Source organism: Peromyscus californicus, unplaced genomic scaffold (assembly GCF_007827085.1).
Source record: "Peromyscus californicus insignis strain IS unplaced genomic scaffold, ASM782708v3 Scaffold_3__1_contigs__length_106647218, whole genome shotgun sequence".
Classification (NCBI taxonomy): Eukaryota; Metazoa; Chordata; class Mammalia; order Rodentia; family Cricetidae; genus Peromyscus; species Peromyscus californicus.
In genome coordinates, this window is record NW_026294551.1 from 60,515,885 (window position 1) to 60,535,684 (window position 19,800).

Genomic DNA, 19,800 nt, shown 5'->3' on the forward strand with positions numbered 1-19,800 from the left:
AACAGCTTCGGAGAAACTTAACAGAACATCAGTGAGGGGGACGGGCAAGGATGATAAAACTCCTGTGCTGGTCCACGGGTCTCACTCCTGGAGTCTCCTTCATTCACTTAGGGGGCTGAGGATTTGGCCTGTCAGGTTTCTGTGGCCAAAGTCAAGATGGAAATAGAATCAGTTACCCATTTGTATTATCCAGGGTGTAAAAACAGAATTCAGCCGTTGGGCTGGGCAGGTGCATTCCTGTAATCCCAGCATCAAGAGGCAGAGGCCTGAGGTCCACTGTTAAGTTTGAGACCAGCCTGGTCTACATAGTGAGTTCTAGACCAGCCAGGACTACATAGCAAGACCCTGTCTCAAAAACAAAACCAATCAACAAACAACAACAAACATACACATACACACACACACACACACACACACACACACACACACACACACACACGGAGGAAAGAAGGACAGTCAGTCTCTTAACCTAGGGAAGGGGAAGAGACAGCAATGGAGGATGAATATGATCAAAACACATCATCTACATGTCTGAAAATTATGAACAACCCACTGTCATGTATATTTAGTATGGGCCAATAAGAAATTTTTTGTTTGTTTTGTTTTTTTCAAGATAGGGTTTCTTGGTGTAGCCCTGGGCTATACTATGTAAACCAGGCTGGCCTCAAACTTATAGAGATCCACCTTCCTTTGCCTCCTAGTGCTGGGATTAAAGGTGTGTGCTACCACTTCCTGGCTAGGCCAATAAAAACTTGTAAAAAAAAAATATGTCTATACAATATTCAGTAAATAAAGAAAATCTAAAAAAAAAAAACCTAAAAAATAAAAAATTTAGGAGACAGTCATTCTCACTCCTACTAAGACTTGTGGGAGTTCTCATAAAGAGGATGTGGGGCCAGGGAGATGGCTCAGTGGTTTATAGCACTGGCTATTCTTCCAGAGGACCAGGTTCAATTCCCAGCAACCACATAAAGGCTCACAACCACCTATAACTCTAGTCCCTGGGGTATCTGATGCCATCTTCTGGCCTCTGTGGAAACTGCATGCACATGGTGTACTGGTACACAGACATGCATAAAGACAAAACACCCATACATGTTAAAAAAACAAACAAAAAAAGGTGTGGCGAGGTGGGTAGATGGATGAGCAGTAGGGCAACAATGCCTGATGACAAAAGCGTAAGTTTTCTGGGGCTCAGGAAACAGGCGGGAAGGTGTTTTAGTGACTGTGACCCTTGAGCAAATGGAGAAACCCTTTCCCACTTCCATCACCCAGAGAAGCATACCTCACAGCTTTGTACAACGCAATATGATTGCTGTGACCACTGACTCCTTCTGCATCAAAAGTCACCACCTGTAGGGACAGACCCGGGGAGGAAGGGCTCACTCAGAGCTCTTGGATGGCTTCACCACTGCCTCAGCTTCAAAGCAGCCTTCACCCACTCCTTTGGGGAAGGGAAGAGCAGAGCCTGAAACTCTTCAAATTCTGAGCAGCCCAAGTAGATAGGGCTGTGCGTGGCAACTGTCAGTGCGTGGTTCGCTCCCCCACGTGCCTGGAGCTTGCTGACCAGGCTACCCTGGCAGGCCAGGGAGCCTCTCTCTCCCCATGCTGGACTCATAAACACACAGCACCATGCCTGGATTTTGTTTGTTTCCAATACGGGCCCTAGAGATCGAACACAAGTTCTCATGCTTGCAAGGCAAGTCTTTACTGACTGAGATGTCTCCCAGGCTCAGGATACCGTTGCTGTAGGCTGGGGATGTGGCTTAGTTGGTGGAACTTGCCTAGCATGCATGAAATCCAGGGTTTGCTCCTTAGCACTGCATAAGCTTGGATGCGGTGGTGCCTGTGTGTGATCCCAGTTCCTGGGAGAGAGGCACGAGGGTCAGAAGTTTAGGGTCATCCTTGATCCACAATGAGTGTGAGGCCAGCCTGGGATACATGAGAACTTATCTCAACAGACACTTGTTTCTTACCTGCCTGGCCACTGACTAGCACATTTATTTTCTTGGCTGGCTGCTGCATAGGCATTGTTCAGGTCAGGCAGATGCAGCCTGATTCCCTGGGGTTCCTCTCCTCATACCATACCACAAGTACAACGTCCTGGAGTCAAGCTCACGGAAGTCTATCTTAGGCTGCCTCTGGGTCCATTTGCACAGACATGTCAATGTTATCATAGAAGAAACACAAGAAAACAGGATTCAGGAAAGGGACCAGAGATGGTTGGTTAGAGAGTGATGGGAAGAGAAGGGCTGTCCCCAAGGACAGAAAGTGTCCTCGCACAGATGAAGGGGCTAGACCTGGAATTAGGTCGTCCGGGAAAAGAGTCATTCTTGCTGTTTCTTCTGTGACTATGAGGTGTTTTTTTTTTTTGTGTGTGTGTGTGTGTGTGTTTTTTTTGTTTTTTTTTTTTTTGAGATGTTTCATGTACCTCAGCCTTGCCTTGAACTCTCTGTGTAGCTGAGGCTAGCCTTCAACTCCTGGTCTCCCTGCCTCTACCTCCCAGATGATGGGATTATAGACCTGGATCAATATACCAGGCTTCAGGCTTGGTCTTTCTCTTTACACTGGAATGGCCTTGGCTACCATGAGAGCTGGGTCTCCTTCTCCAGGAGCACCATGGGGCGTTAGTGCCAATTCAGGGTATTCCCTAGACAGTCTCGTGATGACAAGGAGAAGGGCTTTATGGCCAGGATAAATGTTCCCTTTCTTAAAACTAAGAAGCAGTTTTTCCTTCTTTCTTGATTTTTGCATAGCTGGGATTCAAACTCAGGGCACTTGTGCATACTAGACAAACACTTACCCACTGGGCTAGAACCCCAGCCCTGAAACTCAGAAGCTCTCTGGCATAGTCCTCCAACCATTCATTGGTCTCAGACCATCATTAGAAAGTGCCCCCTGCCAGGCAGTGGTGGCGCACGCCTTTAATCCCAGCACTCGGGAGGCAGAGCCAGGCGGATCTCTGTGAGTTCGAGGCCAGCCTGGTCTACAGAGGAAGATCCACGACAGGCACCAAAACTACACAGAGAAACTCTGTGTTGAAAAATCAAAAAAAAAAAAAAAAAACCAAAAAACAAAAAGAAAGTGCCCCCGGAGTCCGGAGCTCTGTTGAGGATGTTTTCTAGGCCCAGGCATCAGAACTGGGTTTTACTATGAAAAGAGCACATTTCTGTTTCCCCCTAACCACCAGCAGATCCCTAGTCTCAACCCATCAGTGTGAAGCTTAGGACCCATTAAAAATCATCCCTAGGATGGTAACAATATCGGGCCCTCCCATCTTGTGTGAATGAGGGCTGTGGAGTAAGGTTGCTTTGCAGGCTTAATAATACCCATGCTACACATGTCCTGTCTCCCTGGACCCTGAGTTGTTACTTCATGTAGCGAAAGGGATTTTGCAAATGTGGTTAAGGATTTCAAGATGGAGAGGTTCATCTGGGTGGGCTGGTGGGCTCAGTGTAAACACCGTGACCTTAACAGAGGGCACAAGAGGGTCAGAGGAAGAGGCCATGTGACAGGAAGCAGACATTGACACAGAGTCTTTGAAGATGGAGGAAGAAGAAAGAAACGGGAAATGTACTCATTCCTGTCATCCTGCACTCTGCTGAGTCCGCCGCACCACCAGCTGCTGTAAAAGAAACTCGGCCCCTAATGAGGACAAACCGTTCCCCTGTGTTCAAGACGTAAGGGCCAGATCGAGAAAGGCCCTGACTTCCGAGTTTGGAATGATGAGTTTCTCCTACAAATGGAGTGGCCAACAGCTCTAACACACGATGACGAGGACGGGGAGTGGGGGTACTCCTCCGAAAGCCACTGCCAGAAGAGAGCAGGGTGCTGAGGCCAAGATGGCTCACTGGCTAACAGCGCTTCCTGCTCTTCCAGGAGACCCAGGCAACCACCTGAACTCTAATTTCGGGGGACCCAACACCCTTTTCTGGCCTCCATGCGCTCCCGCATACACAGGGTGTACATATACTCACATAGGCTCATACGTTCACATAACAAAAAGAAAAAAAAGTCTTAAAAAGAAAAGGTCTAATGGATCAATTCACTCAATGAAGGGGTCATTGACTGAAAAGCCCAATAGGTGGGCTGGAGAGATGGCTCAGCGATTCAGAGCACTGACTCTTCTTCCAGAGGACCTGGGTTCAATTCCCAGCAACCACATGGTGGCTCAAAGCCACTCGTAATGAGATCTGGTGCCCTCTTCTGGCCTGCAGGGACACATGCAGGCAGAACATTGTAGACATAATAAATATTTTAAAAAAGATTATATAGAAAATATTTTTTTAAAAAAGCCCAATAGGCTTCTTATCCAGCAGTCTCTTCTAACAAAACTCAATCAAATGAGAAAGGCTTTGAACAGCGAAATTTTAGCTATTAACCTATGAAGAATTACTATTTTGAGATTTGGAAAGTAAACCTTGTCAACTTTAAAGTGGACTGTTTCGGTCAGGTGTGGTGGTGCACACTTTAATCTCGGCACTTGGGAGGCCGAGGCAGGAGGATTTCAATAGAACTATTTTGGAACCCTAACTTGCTAAAAAAAAAAAAAAAGACAACCTCAGGAAAAAACAAAATCTCAACAGATCAGGAATCTCAGGAACTTGACCGAGTGCTGAAGGAGGAAACAGGATCTCAGTGGCCCAGTTCTGATCGCCCAGTCTTCTAAAAGTTACCGTCTCGAGCCAGTGGGATGGCACAGTGGGGAAAGACACTGGTCCACCAAACCTGATGGTCTGGGCTCCATCCCAGAACTCACATAAAGATGGGAGGAGAGAGATGACTCTTGAAAACTGTCCTCTGGCGGGGCCGTTGTGGCGCACGCCTTTTTTAAATCCCAGCACTCGGGAGGCAGAGGCAGGCGAATCTCTGTGAGTTCGAGGCCAGCCTGGTCTACAGAGTGAGATCAAGGACAGGCACCAAAGCTACACAGAGAAACCCTGTCTAAAAAACAAAAAAACAGCCGGGCGGGCGGTGGTGGTGCACGCCTTTAATCCCAGCACTCAGGAGACAGAGCCAGGCGGATCCCTGTGAGTTCGAGGCCAGCCTGGGCTACCAAGTGAGTTCCAGGAAAAGGCGCAAAGCTACACAGAGAAACCCTGTCTCGAAAAACCAAAAAAAAAAAAAAAACAAACAAAAAACAAACAAACAAGCAAACAAACAAAAAAAAAAAGGAGGCTAGCTGGGCATGCTGGTGAATGGCTTTAATCCTAGCATTTCAGAGACAGAAACAGGTTGATCTATGTGAGTTTCATTTGATCACACATAAGGTCAAACGTAACTGGAAGGCATGTCTGCTCTTCAGTGGGTTTAGCAGACAGCCTTTTAGAGTGGGCTTGGAGTAGGGCTGGGGTGGGAGGCAGCCACAAGACAAGCGGCAGAAGCCAGCCCGTGTGACAGGATGGGGAGCCTAGGCTTTCCACTCAGAGTGGCACTGCCTTACCAGGTTGATGTCATTGATGTTTATGTGTTGGAGGAGGGTGTTGGCCACACGCTCTGTGTCCCACTGTACTCCTGGGTCATCTGGAAATTCACTGAAAGAGAGAAGCAGCACACTTGAAGGTGAGAATTACCTTCATTATTATTATTATTATTTTATTTTATTTTTTGAGACAAAGTTTCTCTGTGTAGGCCTGACTGTCCTGGAACTTGCTCCATAGACCAGGCTGGCCTCAAACTTAGAGATGTGCCTGCCTCTGCCTCCCAAATTCTGGGATTAAAGGCATGTGCCACCACCACCACAACCAGGCAGGAATAACCTTCTTGAGACCCAGTGGGTGTGTGCTCAGCTTTGCGAGGAATTATATCAGCATTTAGGGAGCTCCCTACCCTTCACATGCTCAGATTTCATTAGAGAAATAAGGCTTACAAACATAAAACTGCTAGAAATCCAGGCTCATCACACACCACACACAGCTCTCTTTGCTCTCCACCAGGCAGGCTCTCTACACAACCTATGGTGAGAGTCAATAACTGACCTTAGAACTCTGGGCCAAGAAGAGTCACAAGGTTTTCAACAGGAAAATGACAGGAGTCTCATCACTAAATACTGTCATTATTTCCTTTGACTCACTGGCAACCTCTACCCCACATTCCCAGCCTTCTCTAGAGAGCCCAGTTCTGTCGGCTCACTCGGGATGTTCCTGCAGTGAGCATGGCAAACAGCCCAGGGAGCAGAGGCTGGGCTTAGAGAAAGGAACACCGGTACAAAATCCAGCCTTGCTCCCTGGAGGTGCATGCTACAGCATGGTTCTGAAAGTCAGAGGACAATTTTCTTTTCTTTCTTTCTTTCTTTTTTTTTTTCTTCCGAGATAGAGTTTCTCTGTGTAGTTTTGGAGTCTGTCCTTGATCTCACTCTGTAGACCAGGCTGGCCTCGAACTCACAGAGATTCGCCTGCCTCTGCCTCCCGAGTGCTGGGATTAAAAAAAGGCGTGCGCCACAACGGCCCCGCCAGAGGACAGTTTTCAAGAGTCATCTCTCTCCTTCCACTTTTATGTGAGTTCTGGGATTGAGCCCAGACCATCAGGCTTGGGGGACCAGTGTCTTTCCCCACTGCGCCATCCCACTGGCTCGAGACGGTAACTTTTAGAAGACTGGGCGATCAGAACTGGGCCACTGAGATCCTGTTTCCTCCTTCAGCACTCGGTCAAGTTCCTGAGATTCCTGATCTGTTGAGATTTTGTTTTTTTTTTTTTTTTTTGGTTTTTCGAGACAGGGTTTCTCTGTGTAGCTTTGCGCCTTTCCTGGAACTCGCTTTGTAGACCAGGCTGGCCTCGAACTCACAGAGATCCGCCTGGCTCTGCCTCCCGAGTGCTGGGATTAAAGGCGTGCGCCACCACCACCCGGCCGAGATTTTGTTTTTTCCTGAGGTTGTCTTTGCGCCTAGGATGGCCCCAGCTAAAGGGAGCTCACTGGAAACTGTTCCCATTATTGGTTTGAAATGTATTCATTATTTCTCTCTGGCATCTAGAGAGGAACTGTTTGCTCATCCTTGTTAGGAATGATGCTGTTTGACTTCAGGCGAGTGTCATTAGTAACCGCTGACCTAAAGAAAGCCCAGCATATACAAATGTTTTCTCTAAAATTCTGGCTTTACCTTGCTTCAGTCTGTTTGAGAAGGAGTTCTAACATGGCCAGCCTTCCTAGGAGCATGAAGACAATGAAATCAGAAAGAGTGCCTTTTGCTCTACTGCTCCTGGAACCCTCTCTTTAAACAGAATGTTCACTTTGGGCCTCTTATTAACTTGATGGTTCTCCCTGCTCTTTTCTACTTCTTCTTCTAGCACATTCCCTCTGGCACATTGCATCTAGCACAAGGCCTACCTTCAGTGCTGCTGACTCCATTGAGGCTTCTACAAGGGGCTTGAGGTCAGAGAGTTCAGTGGCTACAGCCCCCTACAGTGCCTACACTTTTTAAAAAGGTCAATTTCTTTACTTACTGGGAGGTGTACGCATATACACCATGGTGTGTGTGTGTGTGTGTGTGTGTGTGTGTGTGTGTGTGTGTGTGTGTGTGTGGACAACTTTCAGGAATTAGATATTTCCTTCCACCAGGTGGGTCCCTGGGTCTCCGGTCATCAGGCTGAGCAGCAAGTGCCTTTACCACTGAGCCCTGCCTTGATTTTTGAGCTGCAAGTTCAGAAGTTTCCCTAAACCATCAGCAATCCACTAGAAATCCATGGACCACTTGCTGACACTTGTTCCACGCATGATTGACAGAGAAAAGGTATAAAGTCAGCCAAAGGAAGAGATGCCTAAGGTGGAGTCTAGGAAGTTTCTAGATGCAGAGGTCACATTGTGCTCCCTGTAGAGGCATGGCATTGGTCCAGCTTCAGGGTGTGGCGTGGCAACCAGGAAAGTGTGCCACGTTTCCGTGTTCAGAGTTTTCCGAGTCACTGACTGGCTATGGTTGATCTCAGCCTCCATGTGACTGACACGGTATTGCCCAACGTCTGCACTGAAGTCAGTACTGTCAGCTATGGCTCCCGCTTCCCAGAAGCCAAGGGCTTACCCTACACTAGCCTTGTGTATGAGAACCTTCACTGTCCTCCTCCACCAACACGGCCTGAGCTGTGTCGATCTCTTTACCTAAAGTGAAAATATGTAAGAATAAAGATATTTCTTGTGTGCTTGGTATTATTCAAGTTGAAGGACAATTTATTTAAACAAACAGTAAGAACCCATGCCTCTCCGTGTACAAGGCACTTTCATTAGGGAATATTTAATAAGGACCAGTTGGTTGAGATGTAACTTATCTGGCAATGCTAAAGGCAGTTAGTTATACTGGCCTCTTGGCAAGAACTTAGAAAGACAGCATCTTTTTAAGACAGATCTGTGTGCATGGTGGTGCACATCTTCATCTTGCACTCAGGAGGCAGTGCCAATCAGATCTCTGAGTTGGAGGCCAGTCTGGTCTACAGAGAGAGTTCCAGGACAGCCAGAGGTGCACAGAGAAACCCTGTCTCAAAGACAAAACAAAACAAACAAAAAAGCTCTTACAAGCTGGATATGATGGCATATGCCTAGAATCTTAGCACCTGGAAGGCAGAGGCAGGAAGATTTCCTGCAAGTTTAAGGCTAGCCTGGTCAACAGCGAGTTCCAGGCCAGTCAGGACTACACAGTGAAACTCCTTCTAAGAAAACAAAAACAAAGGCTGGCATGGTGATTCACATCTGTAACCCTAGCACCTGGGAGGCTGAACCAGGAGGACTTCTAAGAGTTTGAGGCCAGCCTAGGCTACAACAGTGAGTTCCAGGATAACCTGGGCTACAGAGTAAGACTGTCTCAAGAACAACTGTTACCATTGCCAAAAAACTGATTCGAGTTAAAAAGCACATGGACCGGGCAGGGACTGCAAGGCATCCCAACTGCCTCCCTCCAACTCAATGTAAGAAAATACAGAATCACAAGAATTCAAGCACATTAATGTATGCATATAAAAACAAGCGTGAGCCGGGCGGTGGTGGCGCACGCCTTTAATCCCAGCACTCGGGAGGCAGAGGCAGGCGGATCTCTGTAAGTTCGAGGCCAGCCTGGTCTACGGCGCGAGATCCAGGAAAGGCGCAAAGCTACACAGAGAAACCCTGTCTCGAAAAAAAAAAACCAAAACAAAACAAAAAAAAAAAAAACAAGCGTGACTCCTTTCCGACCAAATGAGTTTCCCCTTTGCCTAGGGTGCCCTGCAAATCAGTGCAAAGCCCGGGTCTAGGAATAACCTTTGCCGGGTTTCTACCTTCTTTGGTAGAGTGGGAGTTCTGCTTTGGTAACTGTGCTGGCAGAGTGTAAACAGGAGTGTTGGAGTCAGCCTTTGGACTCTAAGAGACAGTTGGTGAATGACCTGTGTCCCATTTTCTTGGTACAGTCTTTCTTCCTGCTGGAGCTTATACCTGCTGACTAGAATTACAGTCGCCATATTGGTCTGTAGAATAATCAGGTATGAAAGACAGACACCACAGAGTGACAAAGGGGGACACAGACCCCAAGGGTGTGTCAGCCAGCACACCGTCTCAGACAGCACAGTGGCTTCTACCATAGCCAGCTTTCTGATATCTACAGCAGAAACAATTCCTAACTTAGAGTTGACTGTGTGTGTTGTGTGTGTGTCGGGGGTGGGGTGGGGGGGACACATATGTAGGCACGGTGGCCGGAAAAGACAATGGGAGTCCTGTTCTACCATTCTTCATTCTTTAGAGACCATGCCTCTCTCTAAACCCAGCGTCAGGCTGGCAGACAGTAAGCTCCAGTATACTCCTGCCTGCACCGCCTACATTGCTAGGTTGCAGGCATGTGCAGCCATGCCTGCCTTTTTTACATGGACACTGGGGGTTTGACTTCAGGAAGCATTCTTACCCAATGAGCCATTTCCCAAGCTGCTGATTTCATTTTTTAAAGTTTCCACATGATCAATTATTTAGGTTGTTTCTTGTTTTTATTATTGTACTAAGGTTAGCCAACACATATAATTCTCTGCATGTGGCTCTCAATGTGATAAAATCATTTCCTTGTGATAAAATCAATGAAATTTAATTTCTGAGTCAAGGTGAAGTGAGTAGTATGTGTAGAATAACTCCCCCCCCCCCCCCCCCCCCCCCCCCCCCCCCCCCCCGCTTTTTTTTTTGGTTTTTCAAGACAGGGTTTCTCTGCGTAGTTTTGGTGCCTGTCCTGGATCTCGCTCTGTAGCCCAGGCTGGCCTGGAACTCACAGAGATCCGCCTGGCTCTGCCTCCCGAGTGCTGGGATTAAAGGTGTGTGCCACCACCGCCCGGCTTAGAATAACTCTTACAAGAACCCTGTGAAAAAGAGTAGATGGAAAGTATTGACCCAACATGGGGAGAGTGACAGAGAGAGCGGGGTTCAGGGAGGGCTGTACATTCTATAGGCTGAAAAGAAAAACTCATAAGCACATTCCACATCATACCTGCTCTAAAAATCTAAGGTGTGTGTGCAGGCATGCACTGAACCTAATGCATGTTAGGCGTGTGCTCTACTTCTGAGCTACACATTTTTTTGTTTGTTTGTTTTTTAATTTGGAGACAGGATCTCACAATCTCTCCTAGGCTGTCCTGGAACTCACAGGCTGGCCTTGAGCCTCCCAAATGCTGGGATTAAAGGTGTCCTCCACTAGATCTCTGTGAGTTTGATGCCAGTCTGGTCTACAAACTGGGTTTCAGGACAGCCAGGGCTGTTACACAGAGAACCCCTGTCTGGAAAAAAAACAAAAACCAAACAAACAAGAGGTGTCCACCACCATGCCTGGCCTGAGCTATACTTTAGAGTCTCAAAGTTCCAAGTCTGGCCTTGCATTTACTCTATAACTCAGGCTAGCCTTGAACTTTCATTTCTTCTGTTGCAGTCCCCCTCTACCCCCTACCCCCCCCCCCACCCCCGTAGCTGGAATTACAGATCAGGTGACTAGGTCCAGCTCTCGGGTGCTTTTATACTTACTTATATTTATTTATTATTCTTATAAGCACCCTGAGAAGATCGATTCTATGCCTTAAACAGTGACTTATTTTTATTTTATGGGAATAAGTGTTTTGCCTGTATGTATGTGCGCCATACATGTGCAGTGCCCACAGATCAGAAGAGGGTGTTGGATTACAGGGCGTCTGGACTTACAGATGGCTGTCAGCAGCCATGAGGGTGCTAGACACTGGACCCAGGTCCCCATAACTCTCTGGTATCTGAAGTGTGTTCTTGTAGGAAGACATGTGCTACTGGGGCGGGCTTAAGGCTTCAAAAGCTTCCTGCTATTGCCAGTGTGGCTCTCTTCCTTTTTGTGTATCAGAATGGGAGCTCTTGGCTGCTGCTCCAGGGCGCGTGCTCCCAAGCATGATGGTGATGGACTCCCGTCCCTCTGAACTGTCCCCGGTAAACCATTCCTTTCGGTAGTTGCTGCCTGGGCCATGTTTTTTTTTACTCAGCAATAGGAAAGTGAGCACTATATCCACACCCATGACTTGGGGTGTATTTTGTCTTCCTCATGCCTCTCTCATAAGTCTCATACTTGAACCTGTATTACAACATCTTTATAAAGCCTTCATACTTGCTGGTCTTGAAAGTCTTTCCTGTGGTGAAGCCACAAATCCTGGTTTGGCCTAAAGGAAAGTCCCTAAGAGTCTAGCTGAACTCCACAGGCTGCTGAGGATGAAAGGGTAGAGCTGAGACTCCTTCCTGGGGTCCCCGAAACGCTGTCAGGAAGTCCTGATTACAAGAAAATTACTGAGATGAGTAATCATACAGTCACTAAGGAAGCTACCTGGGAACAGAACTCACATTGTAAGGACTATGATTTTATCAAGTCTCAGGTGGAAGTTCTGATGGTTACATGTCCTAGGCAAAGTTTAAAAGTAGGCGGCACTGATCTTACATCTTCAAGTTCAAGGAAGGGAAGCTAGGAGCACTTCCAAATTGATACAAGTTCCATTTAAGGAAAAGGTCTCCATAATAGACAAAAAATATCACAGATTCCAAACAGACTTAATTCTCAGATGTATTTTATCCTAAAATAATCTGTCCGCAAATATGAAACTATAAGTAACAAAATATTTCCCATAGTAGGGATTGATGAAAAAAATGTATTTTATAGGAAGAGAAAGATTAAATAGAATATTATAAGAAAATGTGTTCTACTTTTATTAAACAAACAAAAGGTTACAATTTTATCCTTGTAACCAATTCTTCCTTAGAAATCACAGGGATGTCACTGGGAGACAAGTAGAAGCTAAGCTCTGAAAGCTTTTGGGCTTCACATTAAAACCATGTCAGGCAGGGTTTTGGTTTTTTGAGACAGGGTTTCTCTGTGTAGCTTTGGCAGCCTGGGTCAAACACACAAACAAAAGGAAAGAAAAGAAAGACTTGACAGTATAGAGGAGGGCTATCTGGGAAGAGAGAACAGCAGTGGGAGGGGAGGGATGATAGAAGAGAGGGACACGGGGTGATTATGATAAAGACACATTGTAGACGTTTGAAAATGTCAAAATGAGGCCAGGTGGTGGTGGCGCACACCTTTAACCCCAGCACTTGGGAGGCAGAGGCCAATGGATCTCTCTGAGTTTGAGGCCAGCCTGGTCTACAAAGCAAGTTCCAGGACAGTCAAGGCCACACACAGAAACTTTGTCTGGGGGGGGGAATGTCAAAATGAAACCCATTATGCACAATTAATATATGCTAATAAAAACTTAAGTCTGCCGGGCGGTGGTGGCGCACGCCTTTAATCCCAGCACTCGGGAGGCAGAGCCAGGCGGATCTCTGTGAGTTCGAGGCCAGCCTGGGCTACCAAGTGAGTTCCAGGAAAAGGCGCAAAGCTACACAGAGAAACCCTGTCTCGAAAAAACCAAAAAAAAAAAAAAAAAAAAAAAAAAAAAAACTTAAGTCTTAAAGATTGTTGGAAGCTGAGTGTGGTGATTTCCAGGTATAGACTCAGGAGACTGAGGCAGAAGGATTGCAAGTTTGAGGCCAGCCTGTATGAAAAGAGAGAGGAAAAAGATTGCTTAAGGGAAAGAGGCCATTTACAAGGATGGAATGCAAACCATCAAAACAGAATGTATTTTTCTGATTCTCAGAAAAAACGGAACAATGCAAGATTAAAGCACGATGCCTATATGGAAGGGCACAAGGGAGTTTAAATGGCCACAGAGAGGCCATTTGGGTATAGGAGATTGTGTGCCCTCTGACCCTATACTTGTAAGGAGTTATGTTAAGGAAACAGAGAAGCTTAATGGCCACAGTTAAGGAAGTAGAGATATATCAACATTCACCAGTTGCCAAGGGGCTGGCAGTTCTGCTGCTTCACCAATAGGGGGCAATTCTCTAACTTCTTGAATAGTGACTTGCAAAGATAACACACATCTTTGGGCTTGTTCAGAATAAAAGTGAGGACTCATCCAAGATATAAGATGTTAATGTGTACGCCAGAAACAACCCCCAGCCTCTAAACTTCTGCTTGTCTTCTCATAAAGACTAGCTCACATTAAAGAGCAACATATATATGAAAAGAGATTGTATTTTCCAAAGAAGTGGGAGAACTTCCAGAGGAAAGGCTCCTAATAGATGGAAGTCTCCAGACAACCAAGTCTCAGCTTCCCAGAAAGCAGAGTCTAGACTGAAGCCAAGCTCAGTGCCGTGTTCTGGAGACATGGACTGTGGTGGGCTGGAGTGAACCCCAGAGGGAGGAAGTAGGGTAGTTTTATTGATTTGGTCCAGTTGTGGACATGGCTTGTGAGATCCCACAGGTGTCTAAAAAGCTGTTAGAAAAGCACCTTAGGCCGAGGACGTATTTTTCTCTGTCGCCCGTTTGCTCTCTGGACTTGGGGGTTGAGTTCACTTGGGTGCTCGGGGACAGAAATGGCACTTGAAGTGGAGAGCAGGTGGTGGAGTGAGCCTGTGGCATGGGCCTGTCAGACAGGCAGTGGGGACCTGGAGAAGAAGAGTGCCAGGGACCCCATGACATCAGGACAGGGCTCAGGGAACAAATTCAGTATGCATTTAACTGACCTGGACCACACACACACTTATGCACCATGCACGGGGCGAAGTTTTGGGAACAAACCTGAATATAGGTCACTCTTTATTCCCTCAGGATGCTTAGGGCTGAGTGTGGGTGAGGTTTGGGTTCCTGCAGGATGGAAGAATTTGCCAGGGAAAGGAGAGAGGAGCTGGCCAAGAGGTCAGGGATTCCAAGTGGGGGTGGCAGTGTGACTCGTCGGTGGCAGGAGCGGTGGACAGTGGTTGTTGAGCCACACCAGCAGCTGGTAGAGACGAGGGCATTGAAGACATCTGAGGAGAAAGAGCCTCAGTATTTTTGGCAGCCATCCAATGCAGCAGAGGAAGCCGAATGTGACCGGGCTTTTGGTTTGACAAGCCTGACAAGCCCGTGGGGGTGGGGAGAGGGTGGACTCAGCCAACAGTGTTAGGACTACAGGAAAAGGCTCCAGACTCCCAGCTCCATCCTGGCCCTCTGTGTTCAGTAAACAAGCTGGTCGGGCCTGTGATGCTTGCTTTTCTAACAGTAGACTATCCTCAAACTCTCACCTTCCCCACACGTTCTAACGACTCATCCCTACTGGTACCTTTTACAGTCCCTCAGCAGCACCATGGAAACATCTGGAAAATCTGTGGGGCAGTAGACCCCTCCAGTCACCATATGCAAGAAGGGAGGCCCTTTCCCTCCATTAGCAAGAGGAGGCTCAGGCCACCCTCCCTCAGAGCGCTCTGCAGAGGCGGCCATGGTGGTGGATGCTGCAGCAGCCTCCAGCAGGGGTAGGTAACAGCTTATCTCTCTGAGAACCAAGTCCCACTTTTGCACACTGCACTCTGAACTCTAATACAGATGGAAGTGGTTCACACGCCCTTATTTGGTCTTGTGGCTTGTGTAGCACACTGCTGGCAGAATCGGCTGCCCTTCCTCCACCCACTTCAGGCACATTTCTAAACTTAATTACTTCCTTTGTCATCTCAAATGGGCAAAGGTCAGTAGGGTTCAGTGTGACTGCTTTGGCAGGCCCGGAGCCTGCAAGCTTAGCTGGTGCCTGGCAGTTGGCCCCTCCCCACCAAGGGATCATTCTGGGAGGCCGGGCCTGTTCCCATGCAGAGGCCATCCTGCAGTGTTAGAAGTACAGGGGAACCAGGGAAGTGCAAGGGATTGGATCAAAGCTAAAAGGTTGGAGCTAACATTTGAAAGCAGGGTTAAGCAGCTTCTGCTGGGGTGGGGGTTTGTCTAGAGCAGTGGTTCTCAACCTGTGGGTCTTGACCCCCTCAGGAATAGAATATCTGATATCCTGCATATCAGATATTTACATTACAATTCATTAACAGTAGCAAAATTACAGTTAGGAAGTAGCAACGCAATAATTTTGTGGTTGGGGGTCACCACCACATGGAACTGTACTAAAGGGTCACAGTGTTAGGAAGGTTGAGGACCACTGCTCTAGAGTGAAACAAATGCAGAGAGGGGAAAAAGAATGGGAAAAAGGGAACAGGAGAAGAAAAAGCCTGGCCTGGGAGGTGTAAAAAGAGACTTACAAAAATCAACACACTTACGAAGACTCTGTCCTGCTAAGGGCCTCATTGTCAAGCCATTTAGGAGCCTAGACAGATTAAGTCCCAGGAGACCCTTCTCTGTACCAGGCTTCAGTCTCCCAGATGTAATCATAAAATGGCCCTTTCCTTTCTCCTGAGATGTAAAGTGGGCCAGGAAATCACAAACATTTGGCAACCTGTGAGAAATATTCCCTTGACATGGTCTGAGGGTCACAGGGCTGCACCCTTGCGGGCATGCTGCAGGTTCTACAGGCTGAGGGAGGAGGGCTAAGGGACACTTACCTTCTTCCGAGTGGTCAAGAGAAGGAAGTAAGGCCTAGCAGTAAGTGGGTTGTACCGATTAGTAGTTCAGCCTGGAGCACTAGTACCGTTTCTCTCTGCCCTACACACGTGCTCTACATACATTCTCTATATACATGCTCTACATATGTTCTCTACATACTGCTGCTGCTTGTAGACTGGAGACCCCGTGTGAGTAATAAAAGATGCCCAAACTCCCTCGGAGTCCTGAGCTTTCTTTGGCATTTTGAAGAGGGTACCCGGAGGCTGCTGAGGGCCTGTGTTTGAATAACAGTACTATACCGAAATCAGTACCCTGTGCTTCTCCTTCTCAAAGACATCCTTCATATTGTTGCAACAAAGCTTGCAAAGCTCTTCGAGGCAATCTTGCTTCACAGTTTGTTGTTTACTGTGGTGTTGAGGTCAGGCTGGGCTCCGCTCTATGCTACTCCACACTGTATAAAGCAGCGGTTTTTCAGGCTTTGCCTTGTCCTAAGAGACTCCAAATTACAAGTAACCTTTTTTTGTTTGTCTGTTTGTTTGTTTGTTTCCAGACAGGGTTTCTCTGTGTAGCTTTGGCACCTTTCCTGGAACTCACTCTGTAGCCCAGGCTGGCCTCGAACTCACAGAGATCCACCTGCCTCTGCCTCCCGAGTGCTGGGATTAAAGGTGTGAGTAACTTTGGAGTCAATTTTGAGGAAGGGGAAGACTGCAGCCCCTGGGTAGACTCAAAAGCCATCATCTGTCGGGCTCCACCCCTCCAGCACAGGCTGACAAATAAATGAGTTATCCCTGGGAGACGTAAGGGAGCCACTCCGTGGTTTAGAGCAGGGGCTGCTCTTTCAGAGGACCAGAGGGGTGGATTCCCAGCCCTGCCATGGTGGTTTAAAACCCTCGGTAACTCTAGTCCCAAGGGATCTGACGCCCTCTTCTGGCCTCCACAGGCACTGCACACAGGTGGTGCACAGACACACATGCAGACAAAACACCTACACACACAAAGGAGGAAAGAAAGAATCCCCACTTGTTAAGTTTTGGCATTGAATAAAAGATGAATATTTATTTTTTAAAAGGGGATGAATTAGGACAGTAGGGGCACATGGTTGTACTGAAATCATAACCAGGTCCAACGACGTATCAGACATACCAGACTAAGGAAAAGGTAACTGCCTCACCTGGATCCTCTAAAGTAATGGACACCTAACTGTGATGGCATGGCCTCACAACCTGTCATCTGATACCTGGGTGTGTGTCACAGACTGACAAGCAGAGGACTTCTAACTGCCCCTGGAGCTTCAGTTCGGCTTGGTCCTCTTGCTATTGATGAGGCCTATTCCACTGCCTGCCCACCACTGGTTTGCTGTCAGGACCGGACTGATGTTTCCTGGTGTGGGGCCAGTCCGGCCTTACCCCTGCTGGACTCTGCAGCCTCTCTCCCAACCCCAACTCCAGCAGCTCCTGCAGCAACTCCGCCTGGCGGTCCAGCACTCATCCACATTATCTTATCCGTACAGACCCCCTCTCAGTCCAGGTCTGAGATCCTCTGAACTCTGCTGCAGCCTCTGTACCCTGTGCTCATTCTGTAAGCCACACATATGCATGTGGATATAGAGATATATTTACTGGGAGCTGTGTGACAGGACAGTTAATATTAATAATTAAGAGGGGTACAAAAATGCCCCCAGTAGTGGCACATGTATTAATCCCAGCACTCAGCAGACAGAGGCGGGTGGGTCTTGGTGAGTTTGAGGCCAGCCTGGTCTACAAAGTGAGTTCAAGGACAGCAAGAGCTACCCAGTGAGACCACCCCCCACCCCGAAAAAAAAGGAAGTGGAGTGGTGGTGATGCACGCCTTTAATCCCAGCACTGGAGGGGCAGAGGCAGGAGGATCTCTGTAAGTTTGAGGCCAGCCTGGTCTACTACAGTCCTAGTTCCAGGGCAGCCAATGCTATACAGAGAAACCTTGTTTCAAAAAACCAACGAAACAAAAAAACTGAATTTGCCTTGGCCAGGTTACTAAAGCAGGTGGGGTTATCTAGCAAACTGCTGCCATTGAGGTCTTTCGAATTCGTTGCTATCCAGTGAATTCCAATATTGTGGAAAACTACAGATGTGACATAACACCTTAATAACGTGGCTAGAACAGAAAGGAACCTATGGAATGAACTCACTTCAAAGATGTGGGCATTCTGCAGTGATGCAACCAGACTCAGAAACTGCTTTTGTTAGAAACCCTTCTGGTCTGAGCTCACAGGGTCCACAGCGCAGACACCCGGCATCTGTCTTCATTCTGTGTCTGTGTCCTTTACTTGGATCTCTGCCCAGCTTCACACATAGGCACACTAATAACTTATAGGGTGGTGGTGCTGGGTCTGTAGTTCAGTGGTAAAATATTTACACAGCAGCTACAAGGTTCTGGACTTGGCATGGGGGTGAGATGGGGGAAAGGGGGAGGTTATGTCTAAGAATGGGTGATTCAAAGTTGGTTTGCCCTAAACTGATCACAGCCATATCAGCCCCCCTTCAAGGCTGAAGTGGAAACAGAGGCTGCACCCCCTGCCCACCCCCCACCCCCCCAGGAGCAATCGTCTCGTGTGAACTAGATCGGAGTTTCTCAGGAGTCACCCAGCATAACTAGGATGGAGACGAGACGATGACTAAGCAGACCACAGTCTGACCAAGACTGTTTCATTATGTATGCCCTCCCCTGGCCCAGAGCTCATGCCTGCGGCCCCCAAACAGGAGAGTCGCTTCATCTGCTCCATCTGCCCGGTATGATCACACTGAAAATTAAGTTTCTTTCTGACATGACTTTCCTGCTGTTAGTGGCCAGACCTAATTTGTTGGGGTCACCCAGAGTTGAAGAATATTTAGAAATATATGAAAACAGAATAAATAAAAACAAAACCAAAAAACCCCCTTCTGGCAGAAGGCTGTGTCATCTTGTTTTGAATGGAGAGAGGGGTTAGTAAGAAAAGCTTAGCTTTCCGACTGCACTTAAAATTGTGGTACTGAAATTCTGCCTCATTCTTACTCATTTTTAATTTATTTAGAGATAGGGCTCCCAAAGAAATAAGACAGGGTAGAAAGCCAGAGAACACGGCCCCGAATCCTTTCAAATTCCCACCTGTTGAGTGGTAAGCATCAGGCATTCTGGGTGCTACCCACTGGGATCTCCAAGAGAACAAAAGGGAAACAGGAACGCTTTCCATGGAAATGTGTTCCCATGTTTGGGCTTGCCTGAGCTGCGAGGACCTTGAGAGATGGAAAAAGGGAGAGGAGTAGACAGAAGGACCAGCAAAGCCTCTGAATAATGAAATCCCAGACGGAGAAAGGATTGCAAGAAAAAGTGACCAAGATGCTATGGAGGGAGGTTCAGAGGAGGGAGATAGGAGCTTCTGGAATGTAGATCAAACACAGTTTGATGGGCTGGAGGCACAGCTCAGTAGGGAAGCATGTGCCACAGAGCAAGAACAAAGCCCCGGGTTCTTCACCAGCACCAAAACCAAAGAAATAAAAACAAAACAAAACAAAACAAAACAAAAACCAAAAACCTACCCCCAGCATCATGAAAGAAGAGGCATCATGGCTGTACTGGGATAAATAGTCCTTTCAACAAGAGGCTGGGATTCCAGATGGAGAACAGCCAGAGCTAAGGTGTACTGAGGCGGGGTGGGGTGGAGGACACAGCTTTTTTGAGAGGAGGAAATTCAGTTTGCCTGGGGTATGAGGTACCTGCCATGTCATGGACAAATGGTATACACTAAGGAATTATGGGGAGGGTTCAACAAGGGAGGAGTCAGGTCAGGTATGCCTTAGGAAATTAGCCTGGAGGAATAAATTGGGGAAGTGGAGAGTACTTAGGCAACTATAATAGTCTAGCCCAAAGGTAGTAGCTGGGCAAATGGAAAACAGCAAAGAGCCAATGGCTGTCATTTAGATAACTATTAGAGTTAGCAGCAAAGTAGATCCTAGGAACG

General features: G+C 47.4%; 1 protein-coding gene across 8 annotated transcripts in view; it reads right to left on the reverse strand.

The window, feature by feature from the left end:
* The window catches only part of Pigl (phosphatidylinositol glycan anchor biosynthesis class L), a 69,804-nt gene that overhangs the window by 15,082 nt on the left and 34,922 nt on the right, over nt 1-19,800 (reverse strand). For 4 of the 8 annotated variants that reach the window (XR_008222299.1, XR_008222301.1, XM_052757134.1 and 1 more), the window contains 2 exons: nt 5,444-5,534; nt 1,286-1,353 (listed from right to left, as the gene is read on the reverse strand). Coding sequence is in view for 4 of the 8 variants with exons in the window: in XM_052757134.1 (XP_052613094.1) it covers nt 1,286-1,353; nt 5,444-5,534 (159 nt within the window). In the remaining 4 variants the exon portion in view is untranslated. The remainder of the gene's footprint in view (nt 1-1,285; nt 1,354-5,443; nt 5,535-19,800) is intronic. The other 4 variants (XR_008222302.1, XR_008222300.1, XM_052757137.1 and 1 more) reach the window with 1 other exon arrangement.